The sequence below is a fragment of the Aedes aegypti genome, chromosome 1 (genome assembly GCF_002204515.2).
Source record: "Aedes aegypti strain LVP_AGWG chromosome 1, AaegL5.0 Primary Assembly, whole genome shotgun sequence".
Taxonomy (NCBI): domain Eukaryota; kingdom Metazoa; phylum Arthropoda; class Insecta; order Diptera; family Culicidae; genus Aedes; species Aedes aegypti.
Window position 1 is genome coordinate 281,202,855 of NC_035107.1, and position 20,679 is coordinate 281,223,533.

General features: G+C 45.5%; 1 protein-coding gene across 9 annotated transcripts in view; it reads left to right on the forward strand.

Annotated features, from left to right (window-relative positions):
• The window catches only part of LOC5577199, an 86,239-nt gene that overhangs the window by 33,950 nt on the left and 31,610 nt on the right, over positions 1–20,679 (forward strand). For all 9 annotated transcript variants that reach the window (XM_021837972.1, XM_021837974.1, XM_021837973.1 and 6 more), the window contains one exon: positions 12,749–16,984. In XM_021837972.1, the coding sequence (XP_021693664.1) occupies positions 13,235–16,984 (3,750 nt within the window). In that variant the 5' untranslated portion in view covers positions 12,749–13,234. The remainder of the gene's footprint in view (positions 1–12,748; positions 16,985–20,679) is intronic.

Here is a 20,679-nt window from a genome sequence, read left to right on the forward strand (position 1 = left end):
GAAAAAGAAATGACTGAACGCACAATAGGGCTTTGATGACGAACTATTCAAAGATTTTGCATAATGCTTATCGCGTAACATCAATTCAAACAGTCATGCATCAATCTCTATAGAAAAAGTCGACTCTTCTAATGTCAAACCATTGGGGGATCTTGTATTATTAAAAATAAATAAACAAAATTAAGGCATGTTGCATTCCAGCACTATGCAGAATTTCAAGTAAGATTCATTCCGACCGTAATTGACTATGCACTGGTTGATGCTGAATAACAAGTACAAATAGGTACGTAGTATCCCTATCGCTGTGTCAATATTAAAACCGCCATATTTAACTCATTGGGAACAGGAGCATGAAACGAGCTCACCAGTTGATATAGCATCATCGAAAGCAGTATTGGATAATACTTATGCAACTTTTTAGATTGTTCATACAAAATGGTCCAATTACTTACGCCTATTTAGATAAAAGATCGTGAATTGTCTAGCAAAGAAGTTTCAAGCTCAGCTGGATAATTGAGAAAAACATTAGGGACCGTTCATAAATGACGTAGCATTTTTTGGTCAATTTTTGACACCCCCCACCCCCATCGTAGCCTATTTTACCATACCTAATACATGATTCGTAGCAAAGTCGTAACCCAACCCCCCATCCCTAAAATGATACGTCATTCATGGACGGTCCCTTACGATTTTTATAAAAATTAGTCTTTTGAGAAGATTGATTTCAAGTGATGTTATAATTAATAGCTAGTCGTTACCCCAGCAAGCCTGAATTAATGCTGTTTCGTCACCATCAGTGCGAACAATCAAAAAGCAAAAGCCAACTAGGTCAGCATAATTAATTTCCCATTCCCAGCCAATTTTGTAAATGAGCTTAACTTAAACTCTTCTCGAAATATTGCACTGGATTGACTCATATCCGCCGAATGATTGCCGATAAACCCGAATCGAATCGAACGCATTCAACTCAAAATCCAAGCGCAAATTACCCCCGAATGGTCCCATAAAACCCAAAGTCCCACTTGTGGCGCCTGCCGTCTGCGCAATATGCTACCAATCTGATGACGACGAACCGCAAAGTAGCGGTCTCCAAGCCCATAGGAGACGAGAAGCGTATTACTGCTGTATTGTGCCGTGCCTCCCACGAGAGTGAAGCGAAACATGCTGGTGGCAGCCGGCCGTCGTGTGTTGGCAAAACATCGTCGTCAATTCACCGCAAACGCCGTAAACCGAAAGCAGCAAGCAACCCACATGTTCACTTGCTCTTTCTTCAAAGCTGCTGGGTGCGCTGTGAGCCCCACAAAAAATTAAACAACATTGAGAACTCATTTATAACGAAATATGATGTAACGCTCGAGGCGCGCGTAGTTTGACTTCCCTGTTCTGTGCTGCCGTTAAATGCGTAATTGTCGTATGTTATTGTTACTGTTGGGGTGTTTATAACTTCCCAATATGTACCAAAAGAACTCATAGTGATTCCGACTGGCCTCACAGGGGCTTACAGTGGTTTGCAAAGATTTCCCAAAGAATAATATGTGCTCTAAAAGTTTCGAGTTCAACTATTGTTTGTGGTTATTCAAAAACGACTTTGAGTAAAGGTATTCGATTCTACTAGCGTAACTCTCGGAGGTTTATGAAGAAGATTCATACTCATGCAGACTTAAACAAACATAATCTATCATGTCTTGAGTCCAACGGCTTATTAAGATTTTCCTTGAACTTCCGAAAACAAACGTAATCTATAAATTGACGCTTATATTGAGCTGTTTGGTAATCCAATCCGCATGGTTATTAAATTAATTAACTCATTACGCGTGGTAAAGATGGACAAATTATGGGTGAAATTATGAAAAAAAAAATCCACGTGCTCGGCTGGGATTTGAACCCAGGACTCTTGTATGCTAGACGAGCGCTTTACCAACTAAGCTACCGAGCCACTTGGTGACCCAATAACTGAGTTGGCTACAAGTTTAGAATTTTAATCACTTCAGACCACGCGGACCCCGTTCATAACCCATATCCATTAGTGTGAGACAAAATTTAGATTCTCGCTCCAGTCCACTTTTTGGATTGCATTTAGGTCCCATAACAATTGTGCAAAATTTCAACTCGATCGGAGAAACTATAATTTAGCGCCAGCCGTTCAAAGTTTGTATGGGATTTACTATGGGAAAACTTATTTTTGCAAAGAAAAATCGCCAGAGGTCGCCCATTGACCTCTATAAAAACTCTGAACACAGACCTCGATAGGTATTTTTACGATGGAGAATATTGCCGAAGAACGCGAAACAATCCGACACTTGTGAAAAAAGTTATTCAATGAAAACCTATGGGCAAGGCGACGTTGATTAACACGTAAAGGAATAACAATAATAACAAAATCGGACAAAATTTCCCAATAGTCTATGCTTAATAACTTTTTTCATAAGCATCGGATTGCTTTGCGGTCTTCGGAAATGTTGTTCATCGTAGAAATTGAAACTAAGCGGGAAATGCTACAGTGCCAGGCCAACTCAAGACGCAAGATCTCTCCGGCAATCCCAGGGTCGGCTAGCTACTGGGTAATCAAGGACTTTCACGTACAAAAACTAACAAAACGGAACTTTCACTTTACTTATATATTTTTATTAAAATTCCTATTTGTGTCGTGTGCGTGTTGTTCTGTGTTTTCAATTGCAGTGTTAATTTGTTAAGTGTGACCTAGTTTTAATGCTTGTACCGGTACATACCGCTGCCGTTGGTTGGTGGATGCGAATGGCCGACACAGCGACTCAATCCTGCTGTGCGGCCGGAACTCTCGCCGGAATGGCGAAGCGGGCAGATGTACGGGCTGGTATTCCGGTCCGTTGACGGGCCAGCGGGCGTTGCTGGACGGTGGGATGCAGGCGTCTTCCCTCTTAGACGCAATCGGCCGGCCGTGGCATGGCCACCTTGGACGGCCGAGAGGGGGATCTCCTTGGCGATTAGGGCCAAGGGCCCGAGATATTGGTCCTCTGTAGAGGACTTACGGTCTTTGACGATTAGACGCGGAAGCCTGACGGCTTCACGTGCCGAACCGTGTGCTGGACGGTGAAAATAAAGGCAAGAACAAGAGGTCCTATTGGACGAAGACAAATTACAAAATGTTCGCTCGGAATGGTGCAGAGCAGGATTTTTACCTGAGCGTATTTCTTTCCCAAACGTCCACTTAGCTCCTGCTAAGGGACAAAGGGGGGTGGGGGGGGGGGGAGGGGGGTGTTTGTACGTAAACGTTTTCACTGCACTGCACTTAACACTTGACCACAGCACACGGACGCCTGATATACAAAGAGACGAATATGGGCAATGGCCGTTCTTATAAAGAATTCCCACTTTCATCATAATTTATTTGTTAACATGCCATCTCGCTCCATATCAATCATCGTTCTGCCATATTCCGACATGTTTTGGTAGCGGACGAAGACATTTACAGCGGCACAAACCCTAACGCTTCTGTGGTATCTTCTGCAGTCATTACACGAGAAACGTGAAGGTTCCAAAACATACAAATAAATATAAAAACAAAAATCCACAATTTGTAACCAAACGGTTACAAAATACCAATCGAGATATGTGTTCAGACTTTTTATAGAGGTCAATAGGCGACCTCTGGCGATATTTCTTTGCAAAAGTAAGTTTTCCCATAGTAAATCCCATACAAACTTTGAACGGCTGGCGCTAAAATATAGTTTCTCCGGTCGAGCTGAAATTTTGCACAGTTGTTATAAGACCTAAATGCAATTCAAAAAGTGGACTGGAGCGAGAATCTAATTTTTTCATATAACCGTGTCCCAGGCTAATATCCATCCATCTCATGTTACTACGCACGCGGAAAGAGCGAGTGCGATTTATTTAGTGTTGAAATTGTTTGCCTATCGTACCTACATCGCTTCCACAACAACTGTATTGTGGAAGAGTAAAGAACAGCTCAATGTAAGCGTCAATTTATATTATAGTGTTACTACCTGTTCCGGCATCACTGGACTACGAGCAGGCAGTGAACTCGCCGATGAATGCGAACTGGCTGTCAAGCCACCACGACATAGGCCTATTAACATGACGTCTCAAATCAGCTGATCAGGAAGCACTTTGACAGTTCTTCTATGAAAAAGACAGGCCCGTGTTAGCACCGGTCCTCCACCGATGTAAACAAATGCATAGACGGATCTGTCACATGAAAAGGCCTATAGCGTATAGGTAGCGAAGTATGAAACATGGTGAGATGATTTTCTGAAACACTGAATGTTAAGGCCGCACGGGACGTGATCACAATCACCCTATCCATTTCAAGAAGCAAATCCCAAGAACCACTCCATATATCGATGCGAAAATGTATCACTTTGATTCTGTATATGTAGTGCACAACCCGATAAATTTTCAGCTTCATCGGTTCACTAAAACTCGAGATTTGCTTCCACAAAGTTTTGATGATTATTGTTAGAGAGAGACGGAAGATAGGGAAAATAACACGGTCTCCCGTGTCCCCTTAACGTTGAATTATTGATTTGAGAAAAAGATTAGTTTGCTGATCGAGAGAAGAAACTTTGTAAAAGTAAGTTCCGTGTTAATATCACTGATATGAATTTAATTAAATTGGTTTATTTGCCCAGAAACTGTGAATTATACTGTGCAATTGTATTCGGGTTAGCTGTAGTCCTCTGAAATAATAGAGCTCGATAATAGATAACATTAACCTATATCTTATTGAATTAGCCCTTAATTAACGTGCTTTTCTCTAAAAGGGACAATCAATCTTTGTACGGAATTGTTCAGTATAGGCCGTAAATTGGAACGATGCGAGAAAACTATCGTAAGTTAATGACTATCAATCAACTATATTTAACTAATAAAGATTATCGTTTTAGCTTTAAGCCTCGTAAGATAAAAAGGCTGTCAAGGTTCTTCTACATCCGAACAATCTTAAAGGATATCACTCGACTCTGATGGCTACAGTAGACCCACCCCATGCCAGTCAGGACCACGATTGCGGGGCTTGCAATCAACCCAATGATGCTGACCCGCAGATGGTCCAATGCGATGCATGCCAAGTTTGGTTTCATCTAAAGTGTGTCGGTGAGACTCCCGGCGTTGAGAACAGATCGTTCAATTGTCGCACGTGTCAACCGCCCACCGATATCAACAAGAAATCGAAGAAAACCAGATCGCAGAAGGGTGCTGGTGAAAATCGACTTAAGGTCCCCATGGTGGCTACGTCTGGAGTGACCCCGAAAAAGCACCCGGAGGCTCCTAACGTTGCTACAAACAAAGCTAATAGGGAAGGTGTGCCGGTATTCGCCATGTACCAGTTATTCGCCACCCCAGATTATATACCGTTTTACGACATATATGATTGCTAATTGTTTAGTGTTCGCTAAATTGCTTTAAGATGATACGGAAACATTCTTGGAAACCGCAAGATTTTCTCAGAAAATAATAGAAAAAAATCATTTTCCTTAAAATTTTTGCTCCTTTGCACCTAATTTTCGCCACCTGTTCCTGATTCGCCACCTCCATAAGAAATCAACGTAAGTGGCGAATTTAGGAACCGAAATTAAAATCGTGGCGAATACTGGTGCAAGTGGTCCAGTATTCGCCACCACCATTTTTAATACAAAAACAAGGTTTCTGATTAGTTTTTATATTTTCCCTGCTGAGCATGGATTGAAAGCTTTCGTTTGATGTATTGACAGTAACCAAAGGTCGTTTGATTTATGTATAAACAATATTTTTCCTTAGGGTGGCCAAAACTGGTACACCTACCCTACGATCAAATCTATTTCGTCGATATCGCGCTCCCGTGCTCTAACTCTACAAAGAAAGATAGAGACAGAGCAACTCTTGGCGGAGATGAAACTGGCTGAAGCTGAAAAGCGGCTCGAGGAAGATCGTATCATGCAGGAAAGACAGCGAGCTCTGCGAGAAGAAAAAATTCGATTGCAAGAGGAATTATTACGGAAAATGCAAGAACTTGACGAGATCGTTGATGAGGAAAAGGACTCCGACTACACCAGTACCACCGGAATACGTAAGGCTAAAGAATGGCTAGCGAGCCAACGACAGCAAGACGATAACAGTGTGAGTCGTTCAGTACCACCATTTCTTCCTTCTAAGAAGTCGGAACGCAGCTCCCATCATACGGAGGAGCGCAAAGAATTGAACTCACCTGATGCGTCAGATCATGAAGCATTCGAGGATCAAGAAGAACAGGTACCACAAAGCGCATTCCGGAGGCTGTCTATAGAGAGGTTTCAAGCGATTCAGAATCCGGAAGGTGTAGGACCTACTGGTAATCAAATAGCCGCTCGGCAGGTTTGGCCAAAGAAATTGCCGATATTTTCTGGCGAGCCTGAGGAGTGGCCAATCTTCTATAGCAGCTACGAAGGGGCAAACGCGACTTGTGGTTTCTCAGATGTAGAGAATATCATCCGCCTTCGAGAGTGTCTTCGAGGACCAGCGAGAGAAGCAGTCGTCTCGAAGCACATGTTTCCTAGGAGTGTGCCATCGATCATCGAGACATTACGACGATTGTATGGACGACTTGAGCTGATGGTAAAAAACTTGCTAGGCAAGGTTCGTCGCTTGGAAGCACCTAAACCTGAAAGGCTGGATTCTCTGATAAACTTTGGCATGACGGTGCAACAGTTGAGTGACCACATGATAGCAGCTGACCTTCAGAGCCACCTAGCCAATCCAACGCTGATGGAAGAGTTAGTTGATAAACTACCAGCGGCGTATAAATTGGAATGGGTTCGATATAAACGGGCATACCCAATGCCGACCTTGAAGCAATTTGCCAAATTTATGGATGTTTTGGTGGCCGATACGAGCGAAGTAACTGTCTTGACACAACCGAAGATCGAAAAAATCAAGCACGAAAAAGGGAAGCACGATCAGAAAGGGCACGTCTATGCTCACAACGACGATGAAGTAGACAAATTTCCTTCAAGGATACCGTGCCCTATCTGCAATGGAACGGATCATAGGGTGCGAAACTGCGAAAAGTTCCAGCGAATGAAGCTGGAATCTCGTCTTGCGGCAGTAGATAGGTGTAATCTCTGCGAGGTATGTTTGTTCAACCACAGTGCAAAGTGTCGATCAAGAATACGTTGCAACATCGAAAATTGTCGAGAGCGTCATAATCCGCTACTCCATCAAGCTGAAAAAAGAACAACAACCGCTTCGAGAGTCGTTGATGCAGAATGTAATGCCCATGGTCCAGTGACTGGATCGGTCCTATTCAAAGTAGTTCCAGTCACTCTGTACAATGGAGATCGAAGAATTGACACGTTCGCCTTTGTAGACGAAGGGTCTTCTAGGACGTTGATTGAATCGAGTTTGGCAAGGAGTCTCGGGCTTTCAGGTGAAACAGTACCGTTGAAGTTAATTTGGACCTCGAACGTTACGAGGACAGAGAAAACTTCAAAACTAGTGGATGTTTTGATATCAGCGAGGGGACAGAATCAACGGTTTAGCCTAAAAGGCGCTCACACCGTTGGTGAATTGAATCTACCCAAGCAGAGTCTGTCGATGGAAGAATTAACTTGACGGTTTAATCACCTGCGTGACCTACCTGCTCTCTCATACCTTGACGCCGAACCGAAAATTCTAATTGGCTTACGAAATTTGGAAATATTTACACCGCTTGAAACTCAAATTGGTCAACCAGGCGACCCAGTGGCGGTAAGAAGCGCCCTCGGCTGGGTGATTTATGGTCCATGCAGGAGCGATAAAAATGAAAATGATTTCATAGGCGTTCACGATTGTAGCTGCAAAGCGACTGAGGAATTGAATGAATTGAAACGCCAACAGTTCATTTTGGAAGAAGCGGTAGTTTGTGTTTCGCCATTGCCAGAATCTGCAGACGACAAACGCGCCCGTCACATTCTTGATAACACCACTCGACTTGCCGGTGATAGATATGAGAAGGGACTCCTCTGGAAAACTGATGAGGTGCGTTTCCCGAACAATTGGCCTTTGGCAGTAAAGAGATTGAAAAGTCTAGAAGCAAAGCTTGCCAGAGATCCTGATCTACGCGCCAATGTGCATCAACAAATTAGAGATTACGTTGAAAAGCAGTACGCCCACAAGGCCACCGACCACGAGTTAGCGAGCGCTGATCCGAATCGTGTATGGTATTTGCCTCTCAACGTGGTGACAAATCCTAGAAAACCTGAGAAGAAAAGACTTGTGTGGGACGCGGCGGCACAAGTGGATGGTGTGTCTCTAAATTCTCAGCTCTTAGAAGGACCAGACCTGTTGAATTCACTGCCATCTGTTATTTGCGTCTTCAGAGAGAGACCGATTGCCTTTGGAGGCGACGTTAAAGAAATGTTCCATCAGGTACGGATAATCCCGAAGGACAGACACTCTCAGCGATTCGTCTTCAGATTCGATTCTAGTCAGCCATCGGAGATATATGTTATGGACGTTGCGACGTTTGGGGCCACGTGTTCGCCCTGCTCCGTACAACATGTCATGCGTAAAAATGCACTTGAATACGCAACGGTGTTTCCCGATGCTGTAACAGCAATAATTAACAAAACCTACATGGACGATTACGTCGATAGTGCCAACACTACCGACGAAGCTATCATTAGAGCAAAGCAGGTACGAGACATACATGCACGTGGCGGATTTGAGATGAGAAACTGGGTGAGTAACAGTCGCGACGTGTTACACGCGCTGGGAGAAGGCAAGAATCAGGAACCGGTTGTGCTTGGCGGCATTACGCAAGAGAAATGGGAGCGTGTTCTAGGATTGATTTGGGATCCTCAGGGTGATTTCTTCTCCTTCTCAACTCGATTCCATGGAGACTTGGAACCATATATATCTGGAAACCGTCGTCCAACAAAAAGAATTGTTGCCCGCTGCATAATGAGCTTGTTTGATCCAATCGGCTTGCTAGCTCCATTTTCGATACATGAAAAAATGCTCATTCAGGATCTTTGGAGAAGTGGCACTATGTGGGATCAGGATGTTTTAGATGAAGAATTTGGAAAATGGAGACGCTGGATACAACTACTCCCCGGAATCGGACATTTGAGAATCCCTTGTCCTAACTTTGGAGATGCAAGCCCAAATAAGTTCAACTCGTTGCAATTGCACATATTTACCGATGCGAACGAGTTGGCTATGGGTTGTGCGGCGTATTTTCGAGCAGTTGATGAACAAGGTGTACGCTGCGCATTAATAATGGCGAAGAGCAAAGTCACTCCCTTACAGCACCAATCAATACCGCGACTGGAATTACAGGCTGCGGTTATGGGGGCAAGAATGCTCAAGTGTGCGATAGAATGTCACACCCTCGCAATTGGCCGCTGTATTCTATGGACCGATTCGAGCACTGTGCTATCGTGGATACGTTCGGACAATCGTAAATACAAACGATTTGTTGCGCATAGAGTAGGAGAAATCCTTTCGCATTCGCAGATAACCGACTGGCGTTGGGTGCCCACAAAGGAAAACGTAGCGGATTGTCTAACCAAATGGGGAAGACACACTGACCCCGAAAACATGGGTTTGTGGTTAAATGGACCTGCGTTCTTATACGGCCCAGAAGAAACATGGCCTCAGCAACGAAAGATAGCACTGAATGTTCCGGATGAACTACGACCTTGCTATCTACTCCACCACATCGCAATTCCGCAGGAACTAATAAAAGTGGAAGATATTTCAAAATGGAACGTATTGCTGCGAACTATGGCTATGGTGTGCCGTTTCATCAACAACTGCCGGCTGCGAATTAAGGGCCAACCAATTGAAACCATCAAAGCAACGAATCTTCAGCTCAAGTGTCTGCAAAGATCAATTCCAGTTATCAGCGTACCCCTCCAGAAAAACGAGTACGAAAGAGCTGAATCCATTCTGTGGCGCATCGCGCAAGCAGATACCTTCCCGGACGAAGTAAAGGTACTCCTGAAGAACCGTGATTCCCCGCCTGAGAATTTGGTGAGTATTGAACGAGCCCTCTGTACAAATTATCTCCATTTGCGGATGAATTCGGAGTCTTACGAGTTGACGGTAGGACTGCTAACGCAGGCTACGCTTCCTTCGACTCTAGGTTTTCTATAATCCTTCCGAAAGACCATGTGGTTACATTTCGGCTTATTAATCACTACCACTGCCAATACGGGCATGCAAATAAAGAAACAATCGTTGATGAAGTTCGACAACGATTCTTCATACCAAGTTTAAGATCGGTTGTGAACAAAGTAATGAGGGCCTGTCAGCGATGTAAAATTAAAAAATGCCAACCGCAATCTCCACGAATGGCCCCGTTACCGGTTCAGCGACTGACTCCATACGTAAGACCATTCTGCTACGTAGGTGTGGACTACCTTGGCCCTTTGGAAATCACCGTTGGACGTCACAAGGAAAAGCGATACGTCGTCGTCTTTACTTGCCTTGTGGTTAGAGCCGTCCATTTAGAAATGGCCTATGACTTGTCCAGTGAGTCATGTGTAATGGCAATTCGACGTTTCGTCCACAAGAGGGGACCTCCAGTACAAATTTTCTCCGACAACGGCACGAATTTTGTCGGGGCCAAACGTGAATTGGCTCAGCAGATTAGACAGATCAACGACAAATGCGCTAACACGTTCACAGATGCCAAGACCAAGTGGACGTTCAACCCTCCCGTTGGTCCACATATGGGAGGGGTGTGGGAGCGTATGGTGCGCAGCGTAAAGCAATCCATGAGATCTCTCGATGATGGCCGTAAGCTCAACGATGAAATCCTGTTAACAGTTCTAGTAGAAACAGAGTGGTTTATCAATTCTCGCTCGCTTACATACATGCCTCAGGAATGTGGAAATGATGAGGCACTGACTCCGAACCACTTTATTCTTGGGAACTCATCTGGTTCGCACGAACCGATTATAAATCCCACTAGTCTTGCAGCAACTTTACGCAGCAGTTATCAGAGAAGTCAATACTTATCTGACGCACTGTGGAAGAGATGGATAAGAGAATACTTCCCTACCATCAATCGTAGATCCAAACGGTTCGACGACGTACGTTCTGTAAAAGTGGGAGATTTGGTCTACGTTGCGGATGGTGATCGCAGAACATGGATACGAGGCAAAGTAGAAGAAGTTATCCAGGGGCGTGATGGAAGAGTAAGGCAGGCCATCGTGAAGACGGCAAATGGAAATGGAAGACTTAGACGTCGCGCGGTCAAACTGGCAGTGATGGAGGTTGGAGATAGTGTATCCGGCGACCTTCCTAATGAGCAGCATCCGGATCCACGAGGCGGGGGATGTTCCGGCATCACTGGATTACGAGCAGGCAGTGAACTCGCCGATGAATGCGAACTGGCTGTCAAGCCACCACGACATAGCGTATATGTAGCGAAGTATGAAACATGGTGAGATGATTTTCTGAAACACTGAATGTTAACGTTGAATTATTAATTTGAGAAAAAGATTAGTTTGCTGATTGAGAGAAGAAACTTTGTAAAAGTAAGTTCCGTGTTAATATCACTGATATGAATTTAATTAAATTGGTTTATTTGCCCAGAAACTGTGAATTATACTGTGCAAATGTATTCGGGTTAGCTGTAGTCCTCTGAAATAATAGAGCTCGATAATAGGTAACATTAACCTATATCTTATTGAATTAGCCCTTAATTAACGTGCTTTTCTCTAAAAGGGACAATCAATCTTTGTACGGAATCGTTCAGTATAGGCCGTAAATTGGAACAATGCGAGAAGACTATCGTAAGTTAATGACTATCAATCAACTATATTTAACTAATAAAGATTATCGTTTTAGCTTTAAGCCTCGTAAGATAAAAAGGCTGTCAAGGTTCTTCTACATCCGAACACTACCTATCTCGCGTAACAATTCAAAAGGGTGATTTCTTGCTAGTTGAGTGACGATTTACTATTACTACACGGTAATAATCGATTTTATTCTGAAAACTGACAAAATTGTGGAAAAAATGATGATCGTAGAAGACTCACATTCGCACTCTGCACAGTTTCATTCATAACATATGGCTCATATCTTCATGAGCTGCACATGTTTTTTCTGACATGCCATTTATAGTTTCCCATTATTGTTACTTTTCGGCCAAATGACCCTTTTGGCCAAATGGCGTTCAGCCAAATGATCAGGACCATTAACTATGTTAACTTACTTATTAATTTTCTCATTATCTCACTTACACTACCCATCCTAAATATGAAATCGCGTATTGCTACACTCATACTGAATATTGCTGCACCTTGAAAAGTTTAGCATCACCTAAAATAAATTTTTAATTCGAGATTCCAAAGAGCAATTTCAATGTGATTTTCGGGAACGTCTTTTGAAATGTTGCCTTGAGCCACTAAGATTATTTATTTTAGCTGATAAAACCTTTTTCCTTAATTTCGGTTTGCAGTTCAGTTTTGCAGCGATTCCATACATTCGGTGTGTAGTGTATGTACAACAATCTTACTACTCAAACTACTACACTTTGAATTTCGTAGCTAAACTTACGTTTTTTCTATTATATGAAACTCTTTATTCCATTGAACACTTTATTCTTATTAATTTAATTATTTTACAAACTTTGCCATTACAAGGCACAAATGTGTTAAAATCTTCAATCATGTTGTTACCGGTTGCATATTTTGGAACATGGGACAATTATGCGCAGAGCGCCAGTAATAGCACCCACCACACATATGCACCATTACTAATCGGGTGTATCTTTGCATCGGTTTTCTTCTTGTTTTATTTTTAGATCGATTGGCGCAAAAACCGCGACTTCAACCAGCGGCAAGAATAGTGGCAAACTAGTGCGCGGTGTAGTATCTTCGTGTTCGTATACGCAGTCGGTGACGAGACTGACGGACGATCCCTAATCGACGAGAACCCGAAACCTGGAGGTTGTACTTGTGAAGACCTACGACTTTCGACGATTGGATGCGACAAAGCGGTGAGAGAGTTGGGTAACATTTTGCAGTCACTGAGTTGCACTCCGAAGCGGAGTTAGTACAAGTGTGTGAACGATCGTAACTTTCTGGTGCAATTCTGCGGTGGACGAATAGCGGAGGAAAAGAGAAACGATGGAAGCGCAATGTTAGTCCACAACGTGGTTCAGGAGGAAAGCAGTATCGCGATGACTAAGCGATTGGACGCAAACGCGCATTAATAAATGGATCGAGTTTGGAGAATCAATTAAGACGTACAACAACGCTAATAAAAATAGTGGAGCATTAACGCCTCGATGGCCTCGTCGATGAATGGGAAAATAGCCAACGGTAAAATGTCGAACGGTGATGACATCTACGAAAACCTACCGTGTCGGGAGCTGCGCAACGGAACAGGTGAAGAGGATGAGGAGGAAGGTGGCAGTGCGACTGCCAGTGGAGGAGTAGACGATGAGTGCGCCTCAGGCAGGGGACATCACCAGCAGCACGAAAATAACAACAAAATACAGAACAATTTGGCCATGAACAGCAAAGACAGTCTGTACGCGACACCACTGAAGAAATCCGATCGTCCAAAACCGCCGCAGGGGGCAACCCCAAAAGCACCGCTCCAATCGGCGGCTGGTGACCATCGTCGCTCGACGCGTGCCGTCGACGATAATTTAAACAATAGCTGTCCGGATAGGGACGTGAAGATAATTAACGCCGAACTGGAGGACAGGCGAATACGGGACTTCCTAAAAGACACCTCCCAAATGCACAAAAAGATCGAACTGCACAAAGAATACCAAGGCTCGAACTTTTCCTACCTGGCGCGGAAAGAGCATTTCGCGAATTTGGTTCAGCAAAACGTTTTGAACGATTCAATGAATGGCGGCCCTCAATCGAATGAAGACCAAATCGATCACTCCCTTCTCGGTTACAAAACCCTAGCCAACGAAGAGGAGGACAAGAATTTGGATGTAGATATAAATGAGTCGCTGGATGAGCTCGAGGCTCGATGCAATGAAAAGCTAGAAATGCTCACCAATTTACACAGGAATCGTTCTGCTGAGAGAAGTCAAGAAGACAACGAGCAACTTGACCTAGAACCTGCGCCTTTGAATCCTCCTCTAAGTCAGAAACCTCCTTCTGGCAACAACCAGCTTCTCAACGGCCGTGGATCCCACCAGGAAAGCAGTAATCGATCCGCAAAGGTCTACGATCCGTCTCTCAGTTCGGAAATCAATGCCTATTTGAACCGCGAATGGGTTCTCAAAAAGATTGCCATGTGCTTGGAGCAACGAGCATCCAAGAAACCGGTTCCAGTACCGCCTGGCGTGGAACCTGCCGAATGTGTGCCATCTTCTACATCGGGATTTTTCCCGCGAGCTCAACCAGTACAACCGTCAAGTCGCGGGGCCGATCTCCCTTCCCTCGGGTACTTAGTCTTGGGATCCAATGGATCCGGCAAAACATCGATCTGCAACGACATCATCGACGGAACTTCCGGCACCAAAGGTATGCTCAACCGACGCCTCCTGGCGTGTTACTTTGTAAATTCTCAGAACCCCGAGTGTCACAGTCTGAGCATGTTCATCCGTAGTATTATCCTACAAATCCTGAGCCACTCGAGCTTTATCTGCACAGCCACAGCCAACCTAAACGCTGCTCCTAATTCAAACGATCTCACGTGTAACGATGTTGAACCTCAATCGAAAATTAGCAGTAATGAAGCTCTGCCGGAGGCAGACCAAAAACCTCCGGAAGCCGCCGAAGCCAAAGCTGACGAGAAGGAAAATGTCGAATACGACGAAGAACTGGAGGAAATGATCCTGTCGGAAATCAAAATCAACGAGCGGGTCGCCGAGTTCTGTTCCAAGAAGAAAATATGTCGCCAACAGTCCGAACCGGTGGAAAGTCTTAGCCGAGACAAGGAAATGCCCAACTACCCGTACACTACTCATCCTCCCCTGCAAAAAACACAAACCGTCGATGAATCGATTACGAAGAAAGACAAAACGATGAGTCCCGGTCGATCAAAAGTGTCCAAAATCCCCGTGGCGATCGGAAGCAGCATACGCTCACCAACCAAAATCACCCCAAGCAAAGAACCCCCTAAATCCGAAGCGGACTCCGAGGAAATCATGGACGGTGGTGGCGAAGGCATTGCCGATCTGTCCGATATCAAACTGGACGAGGAAATCAACGAGGAGGTCCCCACGGAGATCAAAAATCTCGAACCGGAAAAACCTCAGCCTTCGGCCCCGGCGGAAGAATCATCGTCCCCAGTAGAACCCGCCAACATTCCGCCACCGTTACCAAAGTCGAAAAACTGCCGGCAAGTCATTGCCGACGGGTACTACGAAATGCTGCTAAGCAATCCGGACATCTTTGAGTCCATAACCGTCGACAGCATCGAGAAGAACCCGGATGATTGTTTCAAGAAAGCAATACTGTTTCCCCTGTTGGAACTCTGCCCGCCCAAGAATGCCTTGCTGCTGCTGATCGATTCTATCGACGAGAACTATATCCAGGATGGGAACCTCATCTCTACTCTCAAAGGCAAACAGGTCACCAAGAGTCGGAACATTGCCGAGCTGCTCTCCAACCACATACACCTGATGCCTAAGTGGCTGTTCATGGTCTGCACTGCGAAGAAGCAGAACAAAAACATTACCAAATTGTTCACCGGGTTCAAGCGACTCACGCTAGACGACCTGCGCAAGAGCCACGTGGTCAAAGACGTCCAGCAGTACATCATCAATAGACTGAATACGGATTTCCGTGGCATCAATCTTACCAAAGATATTATTGAAAGTCTGAATCAGCTCTACATCAAATCCAACGGGTGTCTCCTATACCTGTACAAAGTCCTAACCGGAATCAAGGAGAACTTCTTCACCTTCCGGGAGATAAAGCTTATCCCGTGCACTCTGAATGGGCTCTACCTGTACATTTGCCAAAAGTCATTCAACAAGAAGCAGTATAACAAAATCCGACCCATCCTGAACATCCTCCTAGTGTGCAACAACTACGTCGACAAGTACTTCCTCTTCAACTGTTTGCGCACCCACAACTACTCCCTCGAAATGGAAGAGTTCGAAAAACGCCTTGATCTCATGCGGAACATCGTCGAGTACAGTCCTCGCAATCCCTACGCGTTGAAAATCTTCCACAACTCGTTCTGCGATTGGCTTATCGACGTCAAGTTCTCCACCAAGAAGTTTCTCTGCGATCTGAACGAGGGCCACGTCATGGTCTCCATGTACTACACCATGGTTGCCGACCAGCTCTGTCCGAACAAGCTTCGCCTCTATCTGTACCACCTCATAAAAACCGGCGAGTATCTCACCAACAAGAACATCGACCTCGATCTGCTCCTCATTCTGCTGGAAACCAAATCCAACCTGAGCGATTGCTTCTACACTAATCTGCTCAACTGTTGCGCCCTGTGCGAGGATGAGTGCAAAAACGACGTCAATCTGGCGGCCAAGACGCGCCAGATGCTCGAGCGCTACCTGAACGCCGAGCTCAACGAGGAATTCATCGGGTTCCTGAACGATTTCTTCAAACCGAATCTCCCGACTGACTGCAAAGTGCTCAAGCTGCTCATCGAGACGGGCATCAACAATGCGGATACGGTGCTGTCGTGCGAATCGTCGGCCATCAATTCTCCGGTGTTGTCCGACCGGTCGCAGAACATCGATTCCGAACTGGCCGAGCTGCTGATCTCGAGCGAGAAGAGCTGCCAACAGGAGTTGCAGAAGTCGATCAACTTGAATCTGCAGCCGTGCATGGGTGGGGATCAACTGAGCTTGGTAGCTGCTGGTGGTTCCGGGGGATTTGGGGTGGATAGGTACGACGGTGGACATCATGAGATGGTGGAAAGATGCGAGAGCGGAGTGGGAGGGGGTGATGGAAGTGGCATCGGGGACTCCAAGTCCGACATTCAAAACGATCGGGTGCAGTATGATATGTTCGATGCGGAGCTGCACAAGGGCAAGGCGTTGATTCACATATTGGCCAACGAAGGAAACCATACGCTGCTAGAGCGGGCGTTAAATGTGAGTATTTTTTTAATTGTTCCTTGCGTCCCTGATTTATTTTGAACAACTAAAATCTCGTAACGTTTTATTTCACAGAAATTTGAACAGATTGTAATGAAATTCAAACAAAAATGTTCAAGTTTCATAAACTGTATTTATACGTATGTCTCGTGGGGTCTGTCGGAAGGTCATTTGATATTATATATAGCATATATATAATAAAGCATATACATAAACAAAGTATGAACCATTCTTTAATTTTTGATTTTGTTCAAATCGTATGAAACGAGATCCGGATTCTCCTCCAAAATTTGAAGGATATTGATTCTACTGCTACAGCTGCTGTTTAAAATTGAGTTTTGAGTCTACCAGAATTCCAAAAATTTTAATTTTCCGTACTTGCGGGATGGGAATGCTGTTGGTGTTGATCGCTCGATCTCGTTTACGGTGGCATTGACGACAGCACATAAGCTTAGGTTTAGCCGGAGCAATGGAGAAACCTGCGCTGGCTGCCCATTCTGTTACGATTGAAGTCATGCTCTGGTGAAGTAATTGACGAATGTTTCCTTTCATTACGAGAAGAAAATCATCAGCCTATAAAAACGAATTTCAGTATCCGTAGATTTTTTTTTGAAAATAAGCTGCATTGCTACCTGGAAAACCGTAACTGACAAAATAGATCCTTGTGGCACGCCATTGTCTGCTTTTCTGAGGCTAGATTTAGATCCATTGGCGATCCATCCATCCAAACCATCCTGGAAACGTCTGTTTGCAAAAAAACTGGAAACTTTAAATGTGTGGAGGATGACAGATTTCCAGGTAGTGTCGTAAGCCTTGGATATGTCGAGAGTCACAATCTCAACATGTTCGTCGTTTTCAAAGCGATGCGAGAACAGTCAAGTGTTGACGTGGGTCCTGTCTCTGGTTTGTTTCCAGCTCCGTGATGAGCCGATGGTTGTCCATTCTCTCGAAAACTTTTCCCAAGCAGCTATTGGTTTATAGCCGTCCGCTCTGCAACGGTTTGGGAATTGTCATTATTTTTCACAGCTCCCACGGATCGGGGATTGCTCCATTGTCCCAGGTACGATATAAAACTCCAGCATGGCAACTTTCGATGAAATTTGTAGCCTTTGCAGCATTGGGTGCCTAATATTGATCCTGCTTTGCGCTCTATGTTGGGGTACCACCCTATGCGCCTTTGATCACAAGAGTCGGTAAAAGGTCGGACCGATTGTTTTTTCTCGCGAAAATCGTCGTAAAAACGTCGCGTCGTTTGCAGCATTGTATTCGCCATGCCAACGCCATTGCCACTCGGTCCAGCAGCGCAGGCAGCTGGTTCCAATGCGGATCAACCATTCAAGGAAACCATCCTGCAGCTGCTCAACAATCAGCATACCTTGATGACCCAAATGGCAGAGCAGATGGCGGCAATGTCCAAAACACCAGTCGGAACGAGCTGGTCCTAGATTCCTTTGCGAGCAATATCACCAAGTTTGCTTACGATCTAGAGAGCGGTTGCTCTTTCGACGCATGGTTCTCCAGATATGCGGACCTTTTCGAAAAAGACGCTTCCAAACTGGACGACGACGCAAAGGTGCGACTGCTGCTTCGCAAACTCAATCCCGCCGCACACGAAAGGTACACTTCGTTCATTCTCCCCAAGCTGTCGAGGGAATTTTCCTTCGACGAAACGGTTGCCAAACTAAATACCATCTTTGGTAGCCCTGTTTCCACCTTCCATCGCCGGTACCAATGCCTGCAGACGGCGAAGGATGAGAACGAAGATTTCATCTCCTACTCCTGCAAAGTCAACCGTGCTTGTGTCGACTTCAAACTACAGGAGCTCAAAGAGGACCAGTTCAAGTGCCTTATTTTCGTGTGCGGATTGAAGTCACCCAAGGACGCTGATATTCGGATGCGCCTGCTATCGAAGATCAACGAAACGCAGGACATAACGCTGGAGAAGGTAGTGGAGGAATGCAAAAGTTTAATCAACTTGAAGAAAGACACCGTACTCATCGGCAGTCAGTCTGCCTCCACCACTGATGCTGCTGCAACTCATGCTGTTCGTGCCAATTCTCCCAACGGCAACCGCCGTAAGAAGGACAGGTTTGGTGGCAGCAAATCCGACACGCCGAAGACGCCGTGTTGGTCATGCGGCGGTATGCATTTCTCCAGCCAGTGCAGTTTCAAAAGCCACAAATGCCGCGACTGTGACCGCGCCGGCCATAAAGAAGGCTATTGTTCCTGTTTCGCATCCAAGCCAAGCTCCAAGAAGAACAAGGGGAAGCAGCAAAACAAAAACCACGCAGCCAAGATCGTGACCGTGAAAAATGTGAATCGCAGCCGGCGTTACGTAGAGACGGCAATCAACGGTGTTCCAGTCGATTTGCAACTGGACTCTGGCTCGGACATAACGATCATCTCTAAGCAGAACTGGATGAAGGTCGGAGCTCCTCAAACGTCTCAGCCGGATTGTCATGTGCAGACGGCTTCCGTTGACAGACTGGGCATCGAGGCCATGTTTCGAGCATCGTACACTATCGGCGGGACTCAAAAGGAAGGTAATTGCTACGTTTGTTGTGCTGACCTTTCTCTGAATGTTTTAGGCTCAGACCTCATGGATGAGTTTGGGCTATGGGACGTTCCGTTTTCGTCCTTCTGCAAGCTGGTCAGCAGCCCGCAACCAAATCAGCAAGTACTCGAAATAAAGGAAAAGTTCCCCGATGTTTTCACCAACCGTATGGGACGGTGCACCAAAACACAGGTGCACCTCACGCTCAAGCCGGACGCTCATCCCGTATTCAAACCCAAGCGGCCAGTTTCTTATAACATGGAGGCCGTTGTTGAGGACGAGTTGAAGCGCCTAGAGAGTTCGGGCATCATCACACCAGTCACATACGCGGATTGGGCAGCACCAATCGTCGTAGTCTGCAAGCCCGATCGCACTGTCCGCATTTGTGCGGACTTTTCCACTGGGCTAAACAGCGCGCTCGAATCGAACAGCTACCCATTCCCGCTCCCGGTGGACATTTTCAACCGGATGGCGCAATGCACGATGTTCAGCCACATAGATCTGTATACGCGTCCGACGTTCAGGTTGAAGTCGACGAAGAAAGCAAGAAACTTGTCACCATCAACACCCATAAAGGGCTCTACCGTTTCAATCGGCTTTCCCCCGGCGTCAAAAGTGCACCTGGCGCTTTCCAGCAGATTATGGATGCCATGCTGAGTGGTATCCCGTGCACATGTCCATATCTCGATGATATCCTGATCGGTGGACGAAATGCCGAGGAACATAAACGGAACCTGTGCCTTGTTCTACAACGCCTACAAGAGTACGGTTTCACGGTCAAGCTCGAGAAGTGTAGATTTTTCATGCGCCAAGTCAAGTACCTGGGTCAACTTCTGGATTCGGAGGGCACCCGCCCTGATGCCTCCTCCACACGATGTCTCCACACTGCGATCGTACCTGGGTGCGGTAAACTATTATGGAAAATACATCCGAGAAATGCGCACATTACGACAGCCGCTCGACGAGCTGCTGAAGGAGGGTTCCAGCTTCCAGTGGTCCAATGCTTGCCAACGTTCCTTTGACCGCTTGAAGGAAATTCTTCAATCACCGCTCATGCTGACGCACTACAATCCTCGCTTGGAAATAGTTGTGTCGGCAGATGCGTCAAATGTGGGCATAGGCGCCCGCATAGCACACC